Here is an 18,178-nt window from a genome sequence, read left to right on the forward strand (position 1 = left end):
TCTCTCTCTCTCTCTCTCTCTCTCTCTCTCTCTCTCTCTCTCTCTCTCTCTTCTCTCTCTCTCTTCTCTTCTCTCCCTCTCTCTCTCTCTCTCCCTCCCTCCCTCCCTCCCTCCCTCCCTCTCTCTCTCTCTCTCTCTCTCTCTCTCTCATCTCTCTCTCTCTCTCTCTCTCTTTGTGCAACAACCAGTTCAAAGAAAAAGAAAGAAATAATACATATTTATTTTTTGTCTTTTTGCTCCCAGTAGACCATGTTTGATCATATATCTCTCCATTACATTCATTACTATATATAACAGATGGGATCAGATTTAGGCTTGTTGCTCATTTGGCCTTCCCTCTTGCCTTCTAATCCACCCAGTGTCCCGTCAATCTGCTCCAAACAATACCATTCAGTTAATACAAAGGTACCCATTAAAGCATTGATTTCTTGTGTTGTAAACTCAGAACATATATTTTTTACATGTCTTGAAAAAGCCTTTAGTGTGCTTCTCCAAGGCCTGGAAAGTATGTAATTTCTCAAACAGAAAAAGTTGTGATAGTTCTTTTTTAAGATGGCCAATGGTCGGGTGTTGTGGGGGATATCCATACTTGAAAGATTACCCTTCTGGCTGTTGCTAAAATATGATAAAGTGCTGATGGTTTGGAGGTATAATCTTCTCCTGTGTCTTTATGAAAGTTAAAGAGACAGAGCATCACATCCTTAGTTACTTTTTTGTTGCACATTGTATTTGCATAGGATATCACCCTGTCCCAGAAGTGGTCGATAGCATAGCACTCCCGTGTACAGTGCATTAGCCCAGCATTAGATAGTTTTCATTTGGGGCAGGCTGGAACATAGTAGCCAGGGGGATTTCGGTACTTTATATTAAATGCATATTTGGCCCTATGAATGAACATGAGATGTGAGGTTCTATGGACCTCATTTTTGATATGGTTCCTAAATACTTCATACCCCTGGACTATATGTTCCTCCACCAAATCATCCTAAATATTTTGTCTCCATTTCTTGTACGTGGCTCCAATATCTTTGTCTTCCTTCCGTCTACCTATGCCTGTTGTAAGTTCTGACAATTACTTTACCGGGCCTCCTGGATTTATAAGGTTATCCATGGGGTCAGGCAATGCGACTGTTTTAATGTCTGATACATGGGAATGAACAAACGACTGAACTTGTACGTATGGGAGAAAATCCCCTTAGGTATATCATATTTATCTTTGAGCTCCGATAAGGAGAACCATTTTCCTGTAGATAAATTGAGTAGGTTACCTAGTTTTGTAATACCTTTCCTGTCCCAATCCGAAAATTGCAGCTGGGATGTACGGACTGGGTATTGTGGGTTTTCCCAGATTGGCATGAATTTAGCTACTAAGTAAGGCAAATGGAAAAGTTTACGTACACTTTTCCATGTGATTCTGGTATCACGGAAGATAGTATTCTGGCGGATTCTTAAGGGTAGGTCTGTTAATTTGGAGTGCAGGAGACCCAGAAGGGACCATGGTTTAGCGATTTCTCTCTCTAGTGTAGTGTTAGAAAATGTGTTTGTCCCTTTAATCCAGTCCTGTACATGTCTCATTAAGGCTGATCAATTGTATTGTCTAAGATTTGGCATATTTGAACCCCCCATATCTTTAGGAAGTTGTAATTTCTTTAAGCTATTCTGTTTTTTTTCCTTTCCATATAAATATTGTGAATGCCGATTCGAGAAGGAGTGGGATTGTCTGCAGTGAATAAAGTAGTTTACCCATAGCATTCATTTTTATCAGGGCTGTTCTTCCCGCTAGGCCTAACGGAAGAGAGTTCAATCTCTCTAGTTGTTCTTTTATGTTATGATATAATGGTGCATAATTTTGGTCATAGAGTTGTTTGGGGTCTCTGGGAATCTTAATCCCTAGGTATTTTATATGGGTAGGGGATAGTTTCACTCTGAGGTTAGTCCATTCTCTGGTATCTGCATGACGAGATAGTGTCATTAACTCACATTTCTGCTTATTTATTTTTAGGCCTGAGAGTTCACGAAACTCGTTTAGTATTTGGAATACTTGTGGCATGTGTAACTTGGGGTCCCTGAGGAACAAAGGAACATCATCCGCAAAGATTGCTTGTTGTATTTCTACCTCCTCTATCTTTACACCTCTAACTTGTTCTCGTAGTGTTTTTGCTAGGAGTTCTAGTGCCATATTAAAGAGTAGAGGGGAGAGTGGGCAGCCCTGCCTTACTCCTTTCTGTATCTGGAATAGAGCTGAGAGGAAACCTGAAGTGGCAATAGGTGCTTTAGTGTCCTTATACATAGCTTTCACCGCATTTAGGAAGGCCCCCCGAAAACCCATTGCCCCCATAGTTCCCTGCAGCCAATCCCGCTCCACATTGTCAAAAGCTTTTTCCGCATCGAGTGATAAAACCGCGGCTGTTTTGTATGAGTTTGGATAGGCTCTTATATGTTCCAAGAGTGTTATAACCCTTCTCACATTTGTCACACCAGCCCTTCCCAGCATAAAGCCTGTCTGATTTTCGTGTATCAAACCAGGGAGTATGTATGCCAGTCTATCAGCCAAGATCTTAGGCAATTTAACCTCTTGATTTATAAGCGATATCAGTCTGTAAGATCTCACGTCACTTAGCTCTTTTCCTTCTTTCAGAAGTAATTTTATGTCTGCTGTTTTACCCGCTTCAGGATAAATTGAGTCAGTCAGGACCTTATTAAAGACTTTAGACAGTGGTTCGCCCACCTCTTGTTTTAAAATTTTATAGAATTCACTCGTTAGGCCATCTGGGCCTGGTGATTTTTGATTTGTTAACTTTTTTATGGTATCCTGGATCTCCTGCACCTTAATTTCCTCGTTCAGTAGGTCTAATTGTTCAGGTGTGAGCTTTTTGACACGTAGGAATGACACCGTGTCCAAAACACAGGTTGAGTTTGATCTAGTTGTTGCATGAAAGTTAGCAAAGTGTTCTCTAAATAATGTATTAATATCTTTTGGGTTGGATAGTAACCTCCTTAGCGGTATGGACGAGCTCAGCTCGTCCATTACCACCGTAGGGCGCCGCTCAGGTCGATTTTGCTAATTTTTTTTTCAAACCACGCAGCTAGCACTTTGCTAGCTGCGTGGGGGATTCGATCGCCGCCGATCCGCCGCTACCCGACGCGAAAGGAGCCGCCCCCCCCCCCCCCCCGCAGACCCCGTGTGCAGCCTGGCCAATCAGTGCCAGGCAGCGCTGCGTGGTGGATCGGGACTCCGGATGATGTCACAACGTCATTGACGTCATCACAACTGTCGCCATGGCGATGGGGGAAGCCCTAAAGGAAAGCCCGTTCAGAATGGGATTTCCGGACGGGCTAATGCGCCGGCGGCAATCGGAGGGTAGGGAGGGACGCCGCAGGGAGGGGGGAATCATGTAGCAAGCACTAGGCTAGCTACATGATTTAAAAAAAAAAAAAGAAAGCAAAAAATAGTGCTGTGCTGCCACCCTGGCGATGTTAATAGAACGCCAGGGTGGTTATCTGACCTTGCTTATTTTTGAGCTGGCGTGGCTCCTGAGCTATCCTTTTTTGACGGGCCATATTGGTCAGCAACCTTCCCGATTTTTCTCCAAATTTATGGAATGTGAGGTTACTATATGGTTTTTACATTTCTGTCTGCATTCTGAACCAAATGTCACCCCCACGTTTAGCATCTAACCATTTCTTCCTGTTATTCCCTGTAGGAGATTTTTTGAATTCCTGATAAGCTAGTCTGATTTTTTTACCATTGCATTTTGACATTGTGTGTGGGCTTGTTTCTTTCTTGCTGCTACAGTTCGGTACTATCACCATTACTCTTTGCAGCCTATATGCTCCCACTGGGCAAAATAATCCAGAACTATGGCCTAGGATACCATTGTTATGCAGATGACACACAACTGTATCTGTCCTTCAAGCCTGGCACCCAAGACCCATCAGCATCCATAAATGCGTGTCTAGTGGATTTACAAAATTGGATGAACACCAGCTGGCTGAGGCTGAACTCTGACAAAACAGAGGTGTTGGTGGTAGGTGGTCCACACATGATGGATAAAGTTCAAAACGCTCACCACCTCAAACTAGCAATTGGGGGAGATACTGTACAGTATAAAGACTCTGTGCGAAACCTTGGGGTGATCCTGGATGGAAATCTAAAACTCAGACAGCAGGTATCAGCTGTCGTCAAGTCTTCCTTCTTCCATCTAAGAAATATAGCGAAAATCAAACACCTTATCCCAGCTGAAGACCTACCTGCCCTGGTTCACGCATTTGTATCCTCCCGCCTAGACTACTGCAACGCCCTGTTCATCGGATCTACAGATAAGGCTCTGCGCCCCTTAAAGCTAGTACAGAATGCTGCAGCCAGACTCCTAGCCAATGCCCCCCGCAGCTCACACATCACCCCAGTACTGCAAACTCTTCACTGGTTGCCAGTAAAATGGAGAATCAATTTTAAGATCTGCCTGCTGACATTCAAGGCTCTACACCACATGGGACCCAAATACATAGCGGATCTATTGGAACTTTATGCCCCTTCACGCACCCTCCGCTCTGCCAACAAGATGAAGCTGGTTATTCCCAGGATACACTTAACATTTGGTGCTCGGGCCTTTTCCTACGCAGCCCCTACTCTATGGAACTCACTTCCACAATCAGTACGAGAGGCTCCTTCTCTGGACAGCTTTAAAAAAAGGCTAAAAACTCACCTCTTTTTCCGAGCCTTTGAGACTGCATAATGCAGGGTCACAGCGCTTTGAGTCCCCAGGGAGAAAAGCGCTATATAAATATTATTGTTATTGTTGTTATTGTTATTGTTACATATGATGTGATTCTGCCCCTGAGAACTGCCTTAGCCATTTCCCAGAACAGGATCGGATCTGAGGTATGCTCCTGATTGTCTAGAAAAAAATCCTGCCATCACATTCTTATTTTACTCTCAAGTCTTCATTGCCGTAAAATGTTGTTGGAAATCTCCACAGAATATCCATGCCCCTAGTAAAATTGCCTTCTAGTTCTAAGAGTATTGGGGAGTGATCTGATATCACTACATTTTCTATTGTGGCCCTATTAATTCTTGTTCTTAGCGAGTTCTGCACAAGCAAGACATCTAACCTAGAAAAAGTTTTATGTTTGGGGGAGTAGTAGGTATACTCATGCTCTAGAGGATGTGAGTATCGCGATGTGTCAAACCACAGGATTCTAGTAGTGGCTGTATAAATTTGTCCCTATTTTTCAGTGACTTTTTCGGATGACTCCTATCTTCCCAGAAATTAGGCACTGGATTCATATCCCCTCCTATGATCACGGCAGTGGAGACTTCGAGCAAAACCTTTTCCTGTATAGCAGTGAAGTATTTTTTATGATCTGAGTTTGGACCATATAGATTATATATTGTAATATTTTCTCCCTCTTGTTGAGCAATATTAATACTCCTGCTTTTCTGTCAACCGCCGTGGATCCATATACCGACCCTACCCAATATTTGGCCATGTATTTAAACTGGTCAGACCGCAGGTGCGTTTCCTGCAGCAGACAAATGTCTGGTCTGAATTTACCTAAGTGCCGGATTATTTGTGACAGTTTTTCCGGGGTTTGTAGCCCCTTCACATTCCATGACACTATTTTCATGTAATTTGCGATCGTAGTTTGAGATTATCGTGCATTGCATCTCCAGAAAAATTAAATTTCACATTTCTAATATAGCACAGAACGAGAGACCCCTGAATAAAAACCCCCATAATATCCCCTTTCCTCACACCCCTCAAACACCCCAAAATAATCCAAAGTTAATACTTGCATAAGACTTCTCTTCTTCCCCACACAGGTAAAATAACTCCACTCTCCGAAGACCTCATAAAGAGGCACCCATATCCCTTGCTAACATAACAATGCAACAATGCAAAGCAGAGAAAACATATATGTTTGAGGCCATATAAGACAGGTCAACGTTCAGTACTTTTTAAATGATGCAGAGCATGTCCTCAAAAGAGAGGAAAAAATAGGAAAAAAAAAATACAGGAAAGCAAAAACAGAAAAAAAAGCAGTTATGACCATCTTGGGTTTCAAGAAGGATGAAGAATTAGGAAGGCATAGCCTATCAGTGTTAATCAGTGGCTATGTACTTAATGAAAACTGAATTGTTGCAATATGTTTAGTGCAAAAAAAAAAAACGCTTTTCCAAAATATAAAAAAGAAAAATATTGAGATTTTTGCAGAGACTGTGCTCGAAAATAACATGTGTACATGTTCCACGCCTACAGTCCCAACCTTTTCAGTCTGGATTGTCCTTTCCGGATCCAGGTGAGCAGTCTGGGTTCCTTGTTCCAGATCTAGGCGAGCATTCTGGGTTCCCCGTACCAGATCTAGGTGAACAGTTCTGACTTCCCTTGTCAGATCTAGGTGAGCAATGCGGACTGCCATTCCCTGATTTAGGGGAGTTCGCTCCCGGTCTGGACACATAATGCTTCAAGAAAGTTTTTGCTTGTTCCGGGGACTGAAAGGTATGTATTTTATTTTCGTGATCCGTCACTTTAAGGATTGCTGGGTAGACGAGGGAGAATTTCATTTTTGATGCAAAGAGTATTGCAAACAGATGTGAATGCCCTCATTTTTTGTGAGACTTCAGCGGAAAAGTCATTAAATAAACGTTTGGTTGCATCCTGGATCACTAGATCTTGGTTGTGGGCTCTATATGCCGTTAGGAGAGCTACTTTGTCCGCATAGTCCAAGTAGCGTGCCATCACCATGCGGGGCGGTGGATTTTTCTGATAAATCTTTCTTTATTGCCTTCAGGGAGTTTTTAGTGGCTTTTTCTATCATGGCCTGTATGTCTGGAGACTCTGGAGCAAGCACCTTCCCCACCTCCGCTGCAAGTTTTTTATAGTTTATGGAAAGTTCATTGTTCTTACCCCTTCGGGAGGAGTTGCCACCATCAGATTCCCAGTCCGAGATGTCCTGCTGCGGTGAGGGGGAGCGCAAGTGCTTTCTCCTCTGTGAACACTGAGTTATCTCTTCTGGAGGTATTTCCGCCCGCCATCTTGCTTTCTTCCTGGCTCGCCTCGCGGTGTCCGGCAGTGCTGGAGCGTGTAAGATACCGCTCCATAAGCGATGTGGTGGGTAGCCAGGTTGTCTGCTGTATTTAGGGCAAGTTGTGGGCGCTTAGCTGGGTAATAGCAGGGATTGGGGCTCTCAGTCAGCCGGAGCTCCTCTTCTAGCCTGCTTCCATGCGGGCACCGGAACCGGAAGTTCTCTGTAGTTAATTTCACACGCAGTTAATTAGCAGCCTGTCTTTAACTTAAGAATTCTGGAGTTATTTTAAGGATTGAAGAGTTAACTTAAAGACAGAGAGTTAAAGGGAACCAGAGATGAACGTTTCACACAAAATAAACATATCAGTCGATAGCTTGTAAAGAATAAATGCTCTACCTGATAATTTCGCCGCTCTGGTGTGCCTTTTTTAGTGTTTTTTTATCCATTATTGCTCCAGGAAAAATCAAATATGGCCGCTGGCTCATATCCCTTCTGCTTCCGGGTCATGAGTGGTTCTGGATGTGCTGTCTAGGCTATATGAGACTAGGCTGCTATCTAGGCTATATGAGAAAGGCTGCTGCAGCCTTTCATCTGTGTGCTTTCATTTTAGTATGATGTGCAGCTGCCTGTTGGAAGTGTCTCATAGGAATGAAACTGCAGTCATCATCATTATCTAGTGCACATAGAGCACACAGGGATCATATTGAAGCCACACTTGTCTGTTCAGAGCTTCTCTCTCAGCAGGAGCAGCCCCTCCCATGTCATCACAGCTCTCAGTATGCAAAGCAGGAAATCTGAGCCAGGAGGTGGCAGGCTTGGGCTTGAAAAGACTCCACAGAAGAGTGACTCACTATAATGATTCCTGGTCAAACCTAGACTGAGCCAGTCGGGGATTCTTATCACAGCTGCTAATAGACTAATTAGGCAGATAAGAATGAAACTAAAAGCAGGGTAGGTGTTTACTGCCATGTTCCCACTGATAAATTTAATAAAATACATGAGTGTGCTTTGTCTCTGGTTCTCTTTAACCGTAGGTTTGCTTGAGGTAAAATGTTTCCTGAATACTACATGCCTCATCACCATGGTGATAACTCTAGAAATGTTCTTAAAAACAGGAGATAAGCTTAGTGAATTGAGGCTATTATGTATTGTGATTTCATTTTTAGATTGCATATTGCATGATATTGCATGATATTGTATGCTTGTTTTTGGTGTGATTCAAACACCACTGCGGCCAAATATACCAGCAGGGCTGCCAGGCACATGTTGTTTTTTAACAGCAAATAAATATGGTTGCCTCCACATACTTCTCGCTTCAGGTTCCCTTTAACTATAATCAGAATTATTAATTCTTTGAGCATGTGAACAGAACTCTGGGTCCTGTGAAAATACTGGTCTTCTTGTATAGGTCTATGTGTCTTTTTAGCATTCAAGATGCTCATCTATTCTAAAAGCTCTCCAGAACTCTTATCTCCTGTTGCATAAGTCTGACTATACTATGAGACTGGTGCGGTGCGTTGTTGCTCAGAGGGAATGCAAACCCTTCCACTGCTAGGATAGCTTACATTGTTTTCAAGTTGTGCGATAGCCCAAACATCCCAAAAAACTGACTGTTCTTTCCCCATTGCTCTTTCCCCATTGGTCAGCTGTTAACCTTCCTACGTTGGAAACTGGCTCTTAGTTTACCAGGACACCCCTACACACACATCCACACCATGGCATCCTGTTGACCAGTGCTTTTATTTTTATTTATTTTTTTTTAAACCCAAAAAAGTTTATTAAGCATATAATACATGTACAGGCAAAAACTGCATTCACAAAGTACAAGGGACACATTATATGCATAACCAAGTGCACAGATCAAAAATACATATCACATTATAAACACCCAATTGCTGTAAATTCAAAGAGAAGGTATCAAACCATAAAGTAATTGCACTTATAGCTATAGAATTTACCATAGGGGCGAAGGTAGATTGGCCTGATGTGTTTTAAAGAACAGCAAAGAACAATAAGGAGGAGATAACGTGTTAGAACAATGAAATGTAGTGTTGCGTGACATATAGATCACAGGTACTGGTATGTAACCGCAACTTAGCATATAAGATGTCACGCCTCTGACAGGGAATGTTGATGTAGGCATATTAAATTGGAGAACTGGGGTTTATTTACGGTTTTTCCATTGATCCCAGATTAGGTGGAATTGAGGTGTACGACTCCTGTGTGTATAGACCATTTTTCTGTAGGTCAACCCATCATCCAAGCGCTTAATCCAGCTAGAGAGCGGCGGCACTGCAGGGGACAGCCAACGTAGGGCTATCTCCTGTCGCGCCGCAAATAGGGCCTCACGAACAAATGTCTTAGTGCAAGGTTGTAGACCCTCATCTTGGATGACACCCAACACACACAAAACCGGGTCAAGGGTTACTGGGGAGCCCATCTTGTCGTGCAAAAATTTTATTACTTGTTTCCAGAAGGCGGTTATTTGAGGGCAGCTCCAGATCAAGTGAAAAAATGAGGGGGAGTCGAACCCACATTTTGGGCATAGCTTACTGGCGTTGGCATCGTACTTGACCACACGAGACGGGGTAAGATACTCCTGATGTAAAATGTATAACTGAGTGGCACGGTCTTTAATGCACACCGAGACTCTCTTAACTGCCTCCAAGGCCTCATCCCAATCGTCGTCCTCCAAGACCAGTCCTTCATTGAGCCATCTCTCCTTGGACACTAGAGTGCGGTCACAGGCACCACTTTCTATTCGTTCTTTGTAGATATCTCCTATTTGGTGTTTGGTGGGACCCTTTTCAATTAAATGTAATATGTTATGGGACTCTATGCATATAGGTAACTTTTTAAATTGTGTCTGGAAAGCGTGTTTCAATTGCAGGTATCTAAAATGGTGAGCTGCAATAGTGGGGTGGCGTTCTAGCAGGGTATTGAATGAAGCAAGGTTCTGTCCATTCATTATATGACCTAAGAATACAATTCCTGCCCTCTCCCAAAATGCTAGATCAGGGATGGATTTGAACTCTGGGAATTGTGGGTTATGCCAGAGTGGGGTATGGAAATCATACTTAGTGGAGGAGTAGAGGCCGCCCACTCTTTTCCAGACAGTGCAGGCTTGTGCTAGAATTGTATTGTGTGATTTATTTGGAGGGATTTATTCACGTAAAATGTTCAGGGCAACACTCTTTTGTTAGGTCATTATCATATCCCAGGGCTTCAGGGTTGTATACGTCATTGGTGGAAAACCAGGTAGCTATGTGCTGGATTTGAGCAGCAAAGTAATAGTTCTGAATAGATGGAAGGGCTAAACCCCCTAGGCCATTTGGGTTTATCAAGAGAGCGTATTTAACACGGGGTCTCTTATTGTTCCTCACAAAAGATAGAATAGTGACTCTACATTTCTTAAAAACTGAGAGCGGTATGTATATAGGGGAGTGATGGAGGATGTACAGGAGCTTGGGAAGCAGTACCATTTTAACCAGGTTTATTCTACCCACTACCGATAGATATAATTTGGACCAGGTCTTGCATTTTGTCTGTACAAAGTTAATAAGGGGCAGTATTTCCGATGCCATATATTGTTTGGGGTTCTAATGGATCAGCACTCCAAGGTATTTGAAGGATTGCACTATTTGTAATGGAGTGGACGATCGGGATGGAGGCATAGGAGGCACATCTAAGTACATCAGGACCTATTTGGATTTGTTCAGCCTCAAACTAGAGTAGTAACCAGACTCCTCTATCGTGTCTAATGCAGCCACAAGAGAGGAGCCCGGGTCCCCAAGAATAAAATTGTGTCATCAGCATAAAGGCTGACCTTTTCTTCTGAGTGCCCTGTACGGAATCCATGAATCATGGGATTGGCTCTAATGCGGCAGGCCAGGGGTTCTACAGCTAGAGCGTAAAGGAGAGGGGATAAGGGGCACCAATGTCTAGTTCCACGGCCTAGTGAAAAGGACTCCGAGATCCACCCGTTCGTGCCCACCCTTGCCTTAGGGGCCTGATACAGCAGTTTAACCCATTTGCTGAACACCTCCCCAAAGCCAAACCTGGCAAGGACCGCCTGGAGGTAGGGCCATTCAACCGTGTCAAATGCTTTGGCCATGTCTAACGAGGCAACAGCCCTACTGCCAGAATTAGAGCGGTTGGCTTGCAAGTTAGTCATTAAACGCCGAATGTTTATTGCCGTGTTTTTCCCAGGCATAAAGCCGGTTTGGTCAGGGTGAATTAACGTTAAGATTACTGAGTTTAATCTAATGGCTAGTACCTTTGCTAGGATTTTAATGTCTGTTGTAAGAAGGGAAATTGGACGGTACGGATCGCATATAAGGGGGTCCTTGCCAGGTTTGGGTAGAACAATAATGAGGGCCTCTGTCATGGAAGGGAGGAGCTGGCCTGCCTCAAAAGCCGCTTCATAGGTTTGTAGCAACAGAGGTATGATAGAGTCAGAGTATTTTTTATAGACTTCGATAGGAATGCCGTCCAAGCCCGGAGCCTTTTTGTTAGGGAAGCTTGCTATTGCAGTGGATAGCTCGTCTTGGGTTATAGGGGCATCTAGTATCTCGGCCTGCTCTGGAGTTAACCTAGGGAGAACTATCTCAGACAGGAAGATCTCGGAGTTGACTAGTGCTTAATATAATGAAAATAAGAATTCCTTTTTTTTTTTTTTTTTTGTTTGTTTGTTTGTATCGTGCGTGTCACCTGTCGGACTCAAAGCGCACTCATTAGTAAATAGATGCAGGCTTACTAAATAGGAATAGCCAAGATTTGAACCCAGGATGCCCATGTCAGAGGCAGAGCCCTTAACCATTACACCATACAGCCAATATGAGGACACAGAAGAAGCTGGAACTTTATCCAGTGTGTGTTTGTGTGTGCGCGCGTAGGACACAAATTACGATAAATGTGAATTCCCCTTACAGTAGTAAAGATCACAGAGACACACACACACACACACACACACACACACACACACACACACACACACACACACACACACACACACACACACACACACACACACACACACACACACACACACACACACACACACACACACACACACACACACACACACACACACACACACACACACACACACACACACACACACACACACACACACACACACACACTTACTTTTATCTCCATCTGTCTCTCATACTGCTTTCCTTGCAAAATATTCCAAAAACTAATTTAGGCACATCATTGAAGTTACTTTCAAGTTGTATGCTGGCCATTAATGAAAACTGCTTTGTGGAAAAGAGAAGCAATACTTACCTCTGCAATTTACAATGCTGACAACTGCAATGTGTACTTCTGACAATGTGTTACTTTAACTCCCAGAAATCCAGGGCCTAGCTCTTTAACCATATGGCCATCATAACTTCCCTCCCTATTTCCAGCCACTGGAGTGAAGAGAACAGTGGCTGGAAATTAAGATCACAGCTAACTTTTATAAGTTTTCAGTACCAGGAGGTAGAATACACTGAGGTGCATTTAGTGTTGTGATCACCGTACAAGGAGTGAGAATTTTCTATAATGGGGGAAATTGCTGCATACTAGATGGCGGTGTTCCCTAAAATACTACACTTTTTCAGGACCCTCCCCATTGCCATCCCTAGGAAATTCTTTAAAGACATAAACAAATTAATTTCCTATTTCCTTTGGAAAACAAAAAACAAAACATAGGCTCCCCTTCACAACATTAACCCCCACAAAAAAGGAGGTTATGGCCTTCCAAACCCTCTCTATTTATTATTATTATTATTATTATTATGCGGAGGTATTGGACACGCTAAATCACAGCTCATGGACCTAATTTTTCTGAAATGGACTACAATACCCGCGAAAAAATACTCGGTGTATCACCCACTCTGAAACCTCTCAGAAAATATTTAATTTTTTTAGTAGGAGGGCTTTTTGGCCTCTTTAGGTCTCCTATACCTTCCTAGTGGGTCACCCCGTGCTGCTTGGTTACTGAGAAAATCTTGCAAATGGTATCTCATCCCTCATATGTTATCTAAGATGTCTTTCATTCACCCTCCAGATTGTTGGAGACAGTGCTCCCAATTAGGAACATTAGCCCATATTTCATGGTCCTGCCCCATAGTAACACCCTTCTGGGAGCAATTACCAAACCGAATATCCGCCATAGTGGGAACCAGATGACACTTATCTCCCCAATTAGCTCTTTTTCTGGTGGGTAAAGATCAATTTCCAGTAGAATTCAGACTGGTGACCAAACACATATCATTTGTGCAGCTAGATAACTATTTTTGGCCAATTAGAAGCAAACTCAACTACCCACTATGCCTCAGCTTGCCCAACTAGTTGACCAAAACCTGCAAATGGAGTACCGTATCTCGTATTAAGAAACGGATGCACCATGTGTACAGATATATGGAAGTTTGATTGGGAATCATTGCGAAAATAATTATCTTAAAATTACTGTAGAAAAAACCATTATCCACCAACGATGAAAAGAAAAGTTCCTCCACCCCACCCCATTATCCCCCCCACCCCCATTTTACCCCCTGGCTGACCTTCTTATTAGCTACACATCCCTGCCATATACCGAGAGCAGCTGCTCACCAGTTTGGGAATTCTGGCCTAATTTTGAACCTATGAATAGTGTTTCAATAGTACTTTAAGGTTATTGTTAAATTGCTGTTGTATTAACAAATGTTTAATGTTCGAGTTGCAATTCCTCCAATACCTGAAATAGTCATGGAGACACTTTCTGTCTTAAACTTTGCTTCTCGTGTGTGTCATATATTTGCTTTGGTTCATCTCTTCATTGTTCTGCTTCATGAAAGCAACACAGTAATGCTGTTTATCTTTATGAACAAATCAATAAAAAATATTTACACAAAAATCATGTTAATAAACACTAACCTAGTAAATAGGTAGACTTCCCTGTTGGATAAGCATTTGTTCTTTTTTAGAATGCATTGCACTTCTCATTGGTAAATAGTGTGGATATTAAAGGGACTCCGAGCAGTGCAGAAACTATGGAAAGATGCATATCATTTTAAAGCTCTCTTTCTCCTCTTTCCAATGATATATAAACCGCCGCCCTACGCCTATTAGTATTCGCTATATCGCGATTGAAATTGCCGCGGGCAGGATTTCAATCGCGAAAATAGAGAAAACTAAAAGGAGTAGGGTGACGATTTAGGTGTCGCCAGAAAGAGGAGAAAGAGGGCTTTAAAATGATATCCATCTTTCCATAGTTACATTGTATTACACAGGGCGACTTTTTCCTAAAGTCAGCAGCTCCATTCTGCTGAATGGAGCTGCTGACACTGGGGAAAGTGTCGTCCTGTGTAATACAAGTAACTATGGAAAGATGGATATCATTTTAAAGCTCTCTCTCTCCTCTTTCTGGCGAAACCTAAATCGTCATCCTACACCTTTTTAGTTTTCTCTATTTTCACGATTGAAATCGCGGCCATGGCAATTTCAATCGCGAAAATAGCGAAAACTAAAAGGCACAGCTTGGTGTAATTGCCTTCTTAAAACAGAAGGAAATTTGCAATAATTCAGTTATAAATGAACATTTGTGGTTACCCACAATGCACACCTACTAAATATGCAAATTATCCCTTTTTGCCCTTGTTAAGCCAAGCAAGCATCCAGAACTGCTGGTTTATAGCAAGCCTATAGCTTTACAGCTATAGGCTTGCTATAAACCAGCGGTTCTGGATGCTTGCTTGGCTTAACAAGGGCAAAAAGGGATAATTTGCATATTTAGTAGGTGTGCATTGTGGGTAACCACAAATGTTCATTTATAACTGAATTATTGCAAATTTCCTTCTGTTTTAAGAAGGCAATTACACCAAGCTTTGCTTTTTTAGTAGGAGGGCTTTTTGGTTCCTTTTATCCCCCTATACATTCCTAGTAGTTTGGGTCACCCTGAGCTGCTTGGTTACTCTATTAAAAGGCATAGGGCAGCACTTTATATATCATTGGAAAGAGGAGAAAGAGAGCTTTAAAATGATATGCATCTTTCCATAGTTTCTGCACTGCTCGGAGTCCCTTCAAATATATACTGGATTTTTGGAATACTGCATTTATGCAGACCCCACAGTATCCTTCAGACAAGTGATTTTTCAAGATGCTAGAATCAATCCATTTACTTTTAGTAGTTTACTGCATGTACTCATTTGGTAATGCTTTATGTTTAAATTCTATAGGTCACGTGCTTTCAGATTTGGTTTGAATTTTTTTTTACCAATGTTTGTCAAGTGACATTTTGAACATACATTTATATTTATTTTATTATGTGGAAAATGTAAATATGTCTGTAGTGAATAAATTGTTATTATATACTGCTGTAAATGTATACAATCTTATCTGGTCTTTTTCTGTGTATTACATGTTTAGTGCAAGTCAACTTGGAGGATTTGTCACCGTCATCAGCTTTTTTTATAATCACGGAGAGGTAGGTATTCAGTATTCAGTTATTGCTTTTTTTTCTGTTATCTGTAGACAGTCCCTGATTTAAAAATGACCAGAGTTACGTTTCAGAGATACAAAGTCAGGGCCGGCTCTACACAGGGGCAAGAGGGGACAGCGCCCCCTCAAATAAATATTTTGCCCACTCAAAGATGTATTGCAGTCTCGATTTGTGTCATCTGATAAGGGGTAATGTCACTCCGTGCAGTGTGAGTTCAGAACAGTGGCTCTGCCACACAGGGAAAAATCATGCTGCCAGAGGCACTTTACAGCTTTGAGACCTCCTTCTATTTACCATGCTGCCTGGCTGGCTGTTTACTGGAGGAAGGTCCTGCCCCCGACGTGCAAAGCAGTGAGGAGAGAGCTGCTCCAGCTTGCAGTAGTTTGAATCTGCCTGCAAAGCCATGTTTCTGTCTCAGCTCCAGGTTCATCTCCTCTACACAGCTGCCAGGAGTTATTGGCCTCAATTCTGGTAGGGGTGTGAATTAAAAAAAAAAAAAACTATCGGGAAAACACTGCATTCGTTATTCATTATTTTTTTAAATTCTGGTAGTTTTTTCCGCTTGCGAGTGATGTTTGTTAATTTACTGAGAGAGGGAGAAGCCATGTGGTAATTTAGTTATAACCATGCAGAAATCAGTTAAATGCGGTATTTTCCCGACTGTGAGCGGCACGTGTTGCAGGCAGACGGCGAGCACAGAGCATAGAAGGATCGGCTTGGACGGGAGCCCAAGAAGCTGGAAGGTGGAAGCAGGAGTGAAGAACTATTAATGCAAATTGCGTAAGTATAATTTTTTGCTTATGTTCAATCTCCCTCCCGATCCCCCCCCCCCCCCCCTTCTCTCCTGCACTTCTTCCCGACCCCCAGTCACTTTTTGACTCTGCTTTCTCCACCTGGGTGTTAACCACCCCGAACATTGTCTCTTGCAGTATTTGCTGCGCTTTGAATCTGATCTATATATAGATACACACACACACACAGTGATGTGAAAAACTATTTGCCCCCTTCCTGATTTCTTATCCTTTTGCATGTTTGTCATACTTAAATGTTTCTGCTCCTCAAAAACTGTTAACTGTTAGTCAAAGATAACATAATTGAACACAAAATGCAGTTTTAGATGGTTTTTATTATTTAGTGAGAAAAAAAACTCAAAACCTACATGGCCCTGTGTGAAAAAGAAATTGCCCCCTGAACCTAATAACTGGTTGGGCCACCCTTAGCAGCAATAACTGCAATCAAGCGTTTGCGATAATTTGCAACAAGTCTTTTACAGCGCTCTGGAGGAATTTTGGCCCACTCATCTTTGCAGAATTGTTGTAATTCAGCTTTATTTGAGGGTTTTCTAGCATGAACCGCCTTTTTAAGGTCATGCCACATCATCTCAATAGGATTCAGGTCAGGACTTTGACTAGGCCACTCCAAAGTCTTCATTTTGTTTTTCTTCAGCCATTCAGAGGTGGATTTACTGGTGTGTTTTGGGTCATTGTCCTGCTGCAGCACCCAAGATCGCTTCAGCTTGAGTTGACGAACAGATGGCCAGACATTTTCCTTCAGGATTTTTTGGGAGACAGTAGAATTCATGGTTCCATCTATCACAGCAAGCCTTCCAGGTCCTGAAGCAGCAAAACAACCCCAGACCATCACACTACCACCACCATATTTTACTGTTGGTATGATGTTCTTCTGCTGAAATGCTGTGTTACTTCTACACCAGATGTAACGGGACATGCACCTTCCAAAAAGTTCAACTTTTGTCTCAGCGGTCCACAAGGTATTTTCCCAAAAGTCTTGGCAATCATTGAGATGTTTTTTTTTAGCAAAATTGAGACGAGCCTTAATGTTCTTTTTGCTTAAAAGTGGTTTGCGCCTTGGATAGCTTCCATGCAGGCCATTTTTGCCCAGTCTCTTTCTTATGGTGGAGTCGTGAACACTGACCTAACGGTTTTTGATGAACAGAAACATTTAAGTGTGACAAACATGCAAAAGAATAAGAAATCAGGAAGGGGGCAAATAGTTTGTCACACCACTGTATATATATACACACACACACACACACACACACACACACACACACACACACACACACACACACACACACACACACATATACATATATACACACACACACACACACACACACACACACACACACACACACACACACACACACACACACACACACATACCACTTCGGACTCGCATCTTGCAGCATGTCTGATGAATACATGTGCCCAATTTCAGGCCGAAATTGGTTTCATCATTGATCGAGCATGCTCTTGGTTACACTGATTTTCAATTGGCCACTTCGGGTTCTGGCTGGTCAGAATGCAAAGTGGCCGGCTCATGAAACATGCTTCAGTTTCGGACTTTGACCGGGCCAGAAAGATTTGTGACTTCAGCTGGCTGGCCAAGTCCTGAAGTCCCGCTCACCGCCGCCAGGAAGCTCCGCTCACCTCTCCTCCCCCGCTGTCGCTACATACTCAGTCAGACCGATCAGGGCGACCGTAGCAAGGAGGCAGAGAGAAGCATAGCAGGCTGCCAGCTCACGCGAGACCTGCAGGACCCGAACACTTCAATTCAGAAGTGACGTGATGTCATTGAACACTTCTGCATATGAAGTGTTTGGGTCCGGGTGGGTAGCATGCGCGCTGCTCTGCCTTTCTCTGCCTCTCTGGTCGC

General features: G+C 42.7%; 1 protein-coding gene across 1 annotated transcript in view; it reads left to right on the forward strand.

The window, feature by feature from the left end:
- The window catches only part of LOC137519343 (protein C-mannosyl-transferase DPY19L1-like), a 214,938-nt gene extending 199,396 nt beyond the window's left edge, over nt 1–15,542 (forward strand). The window contains exons 8-9 of the mRNA XM_068238293.1: nt 15,427–15,488; nt 15,532–15,542. Coding sequence (XP_068094394.1) covers nt 15,427–15,488; nt 15,532–15,542 — 73 coding nt within the window. The remainder of the gene's footprint in view (nt 1–15,426; nt 15,489–15,531) is intronic.
- Nucleotides 15,543–18,178: the final 2,636 nt, after the last annotated feature.

This window comes from Hyperolius riggenbachi, chromosome 5, assembly GCF_040937935.1.
Source record: "Hyperolius riggenbachi isolate aHypRig1 chromosome 5, aHypRig1.pri, whole genome shotgun sequence".
Taxonomy (NCBI): Eukaryota; Metazoa; Chordata; class Amphibia; order Anura; family Hyperoliidae; genus Hyperolius; species Hyperolius riggenbachi.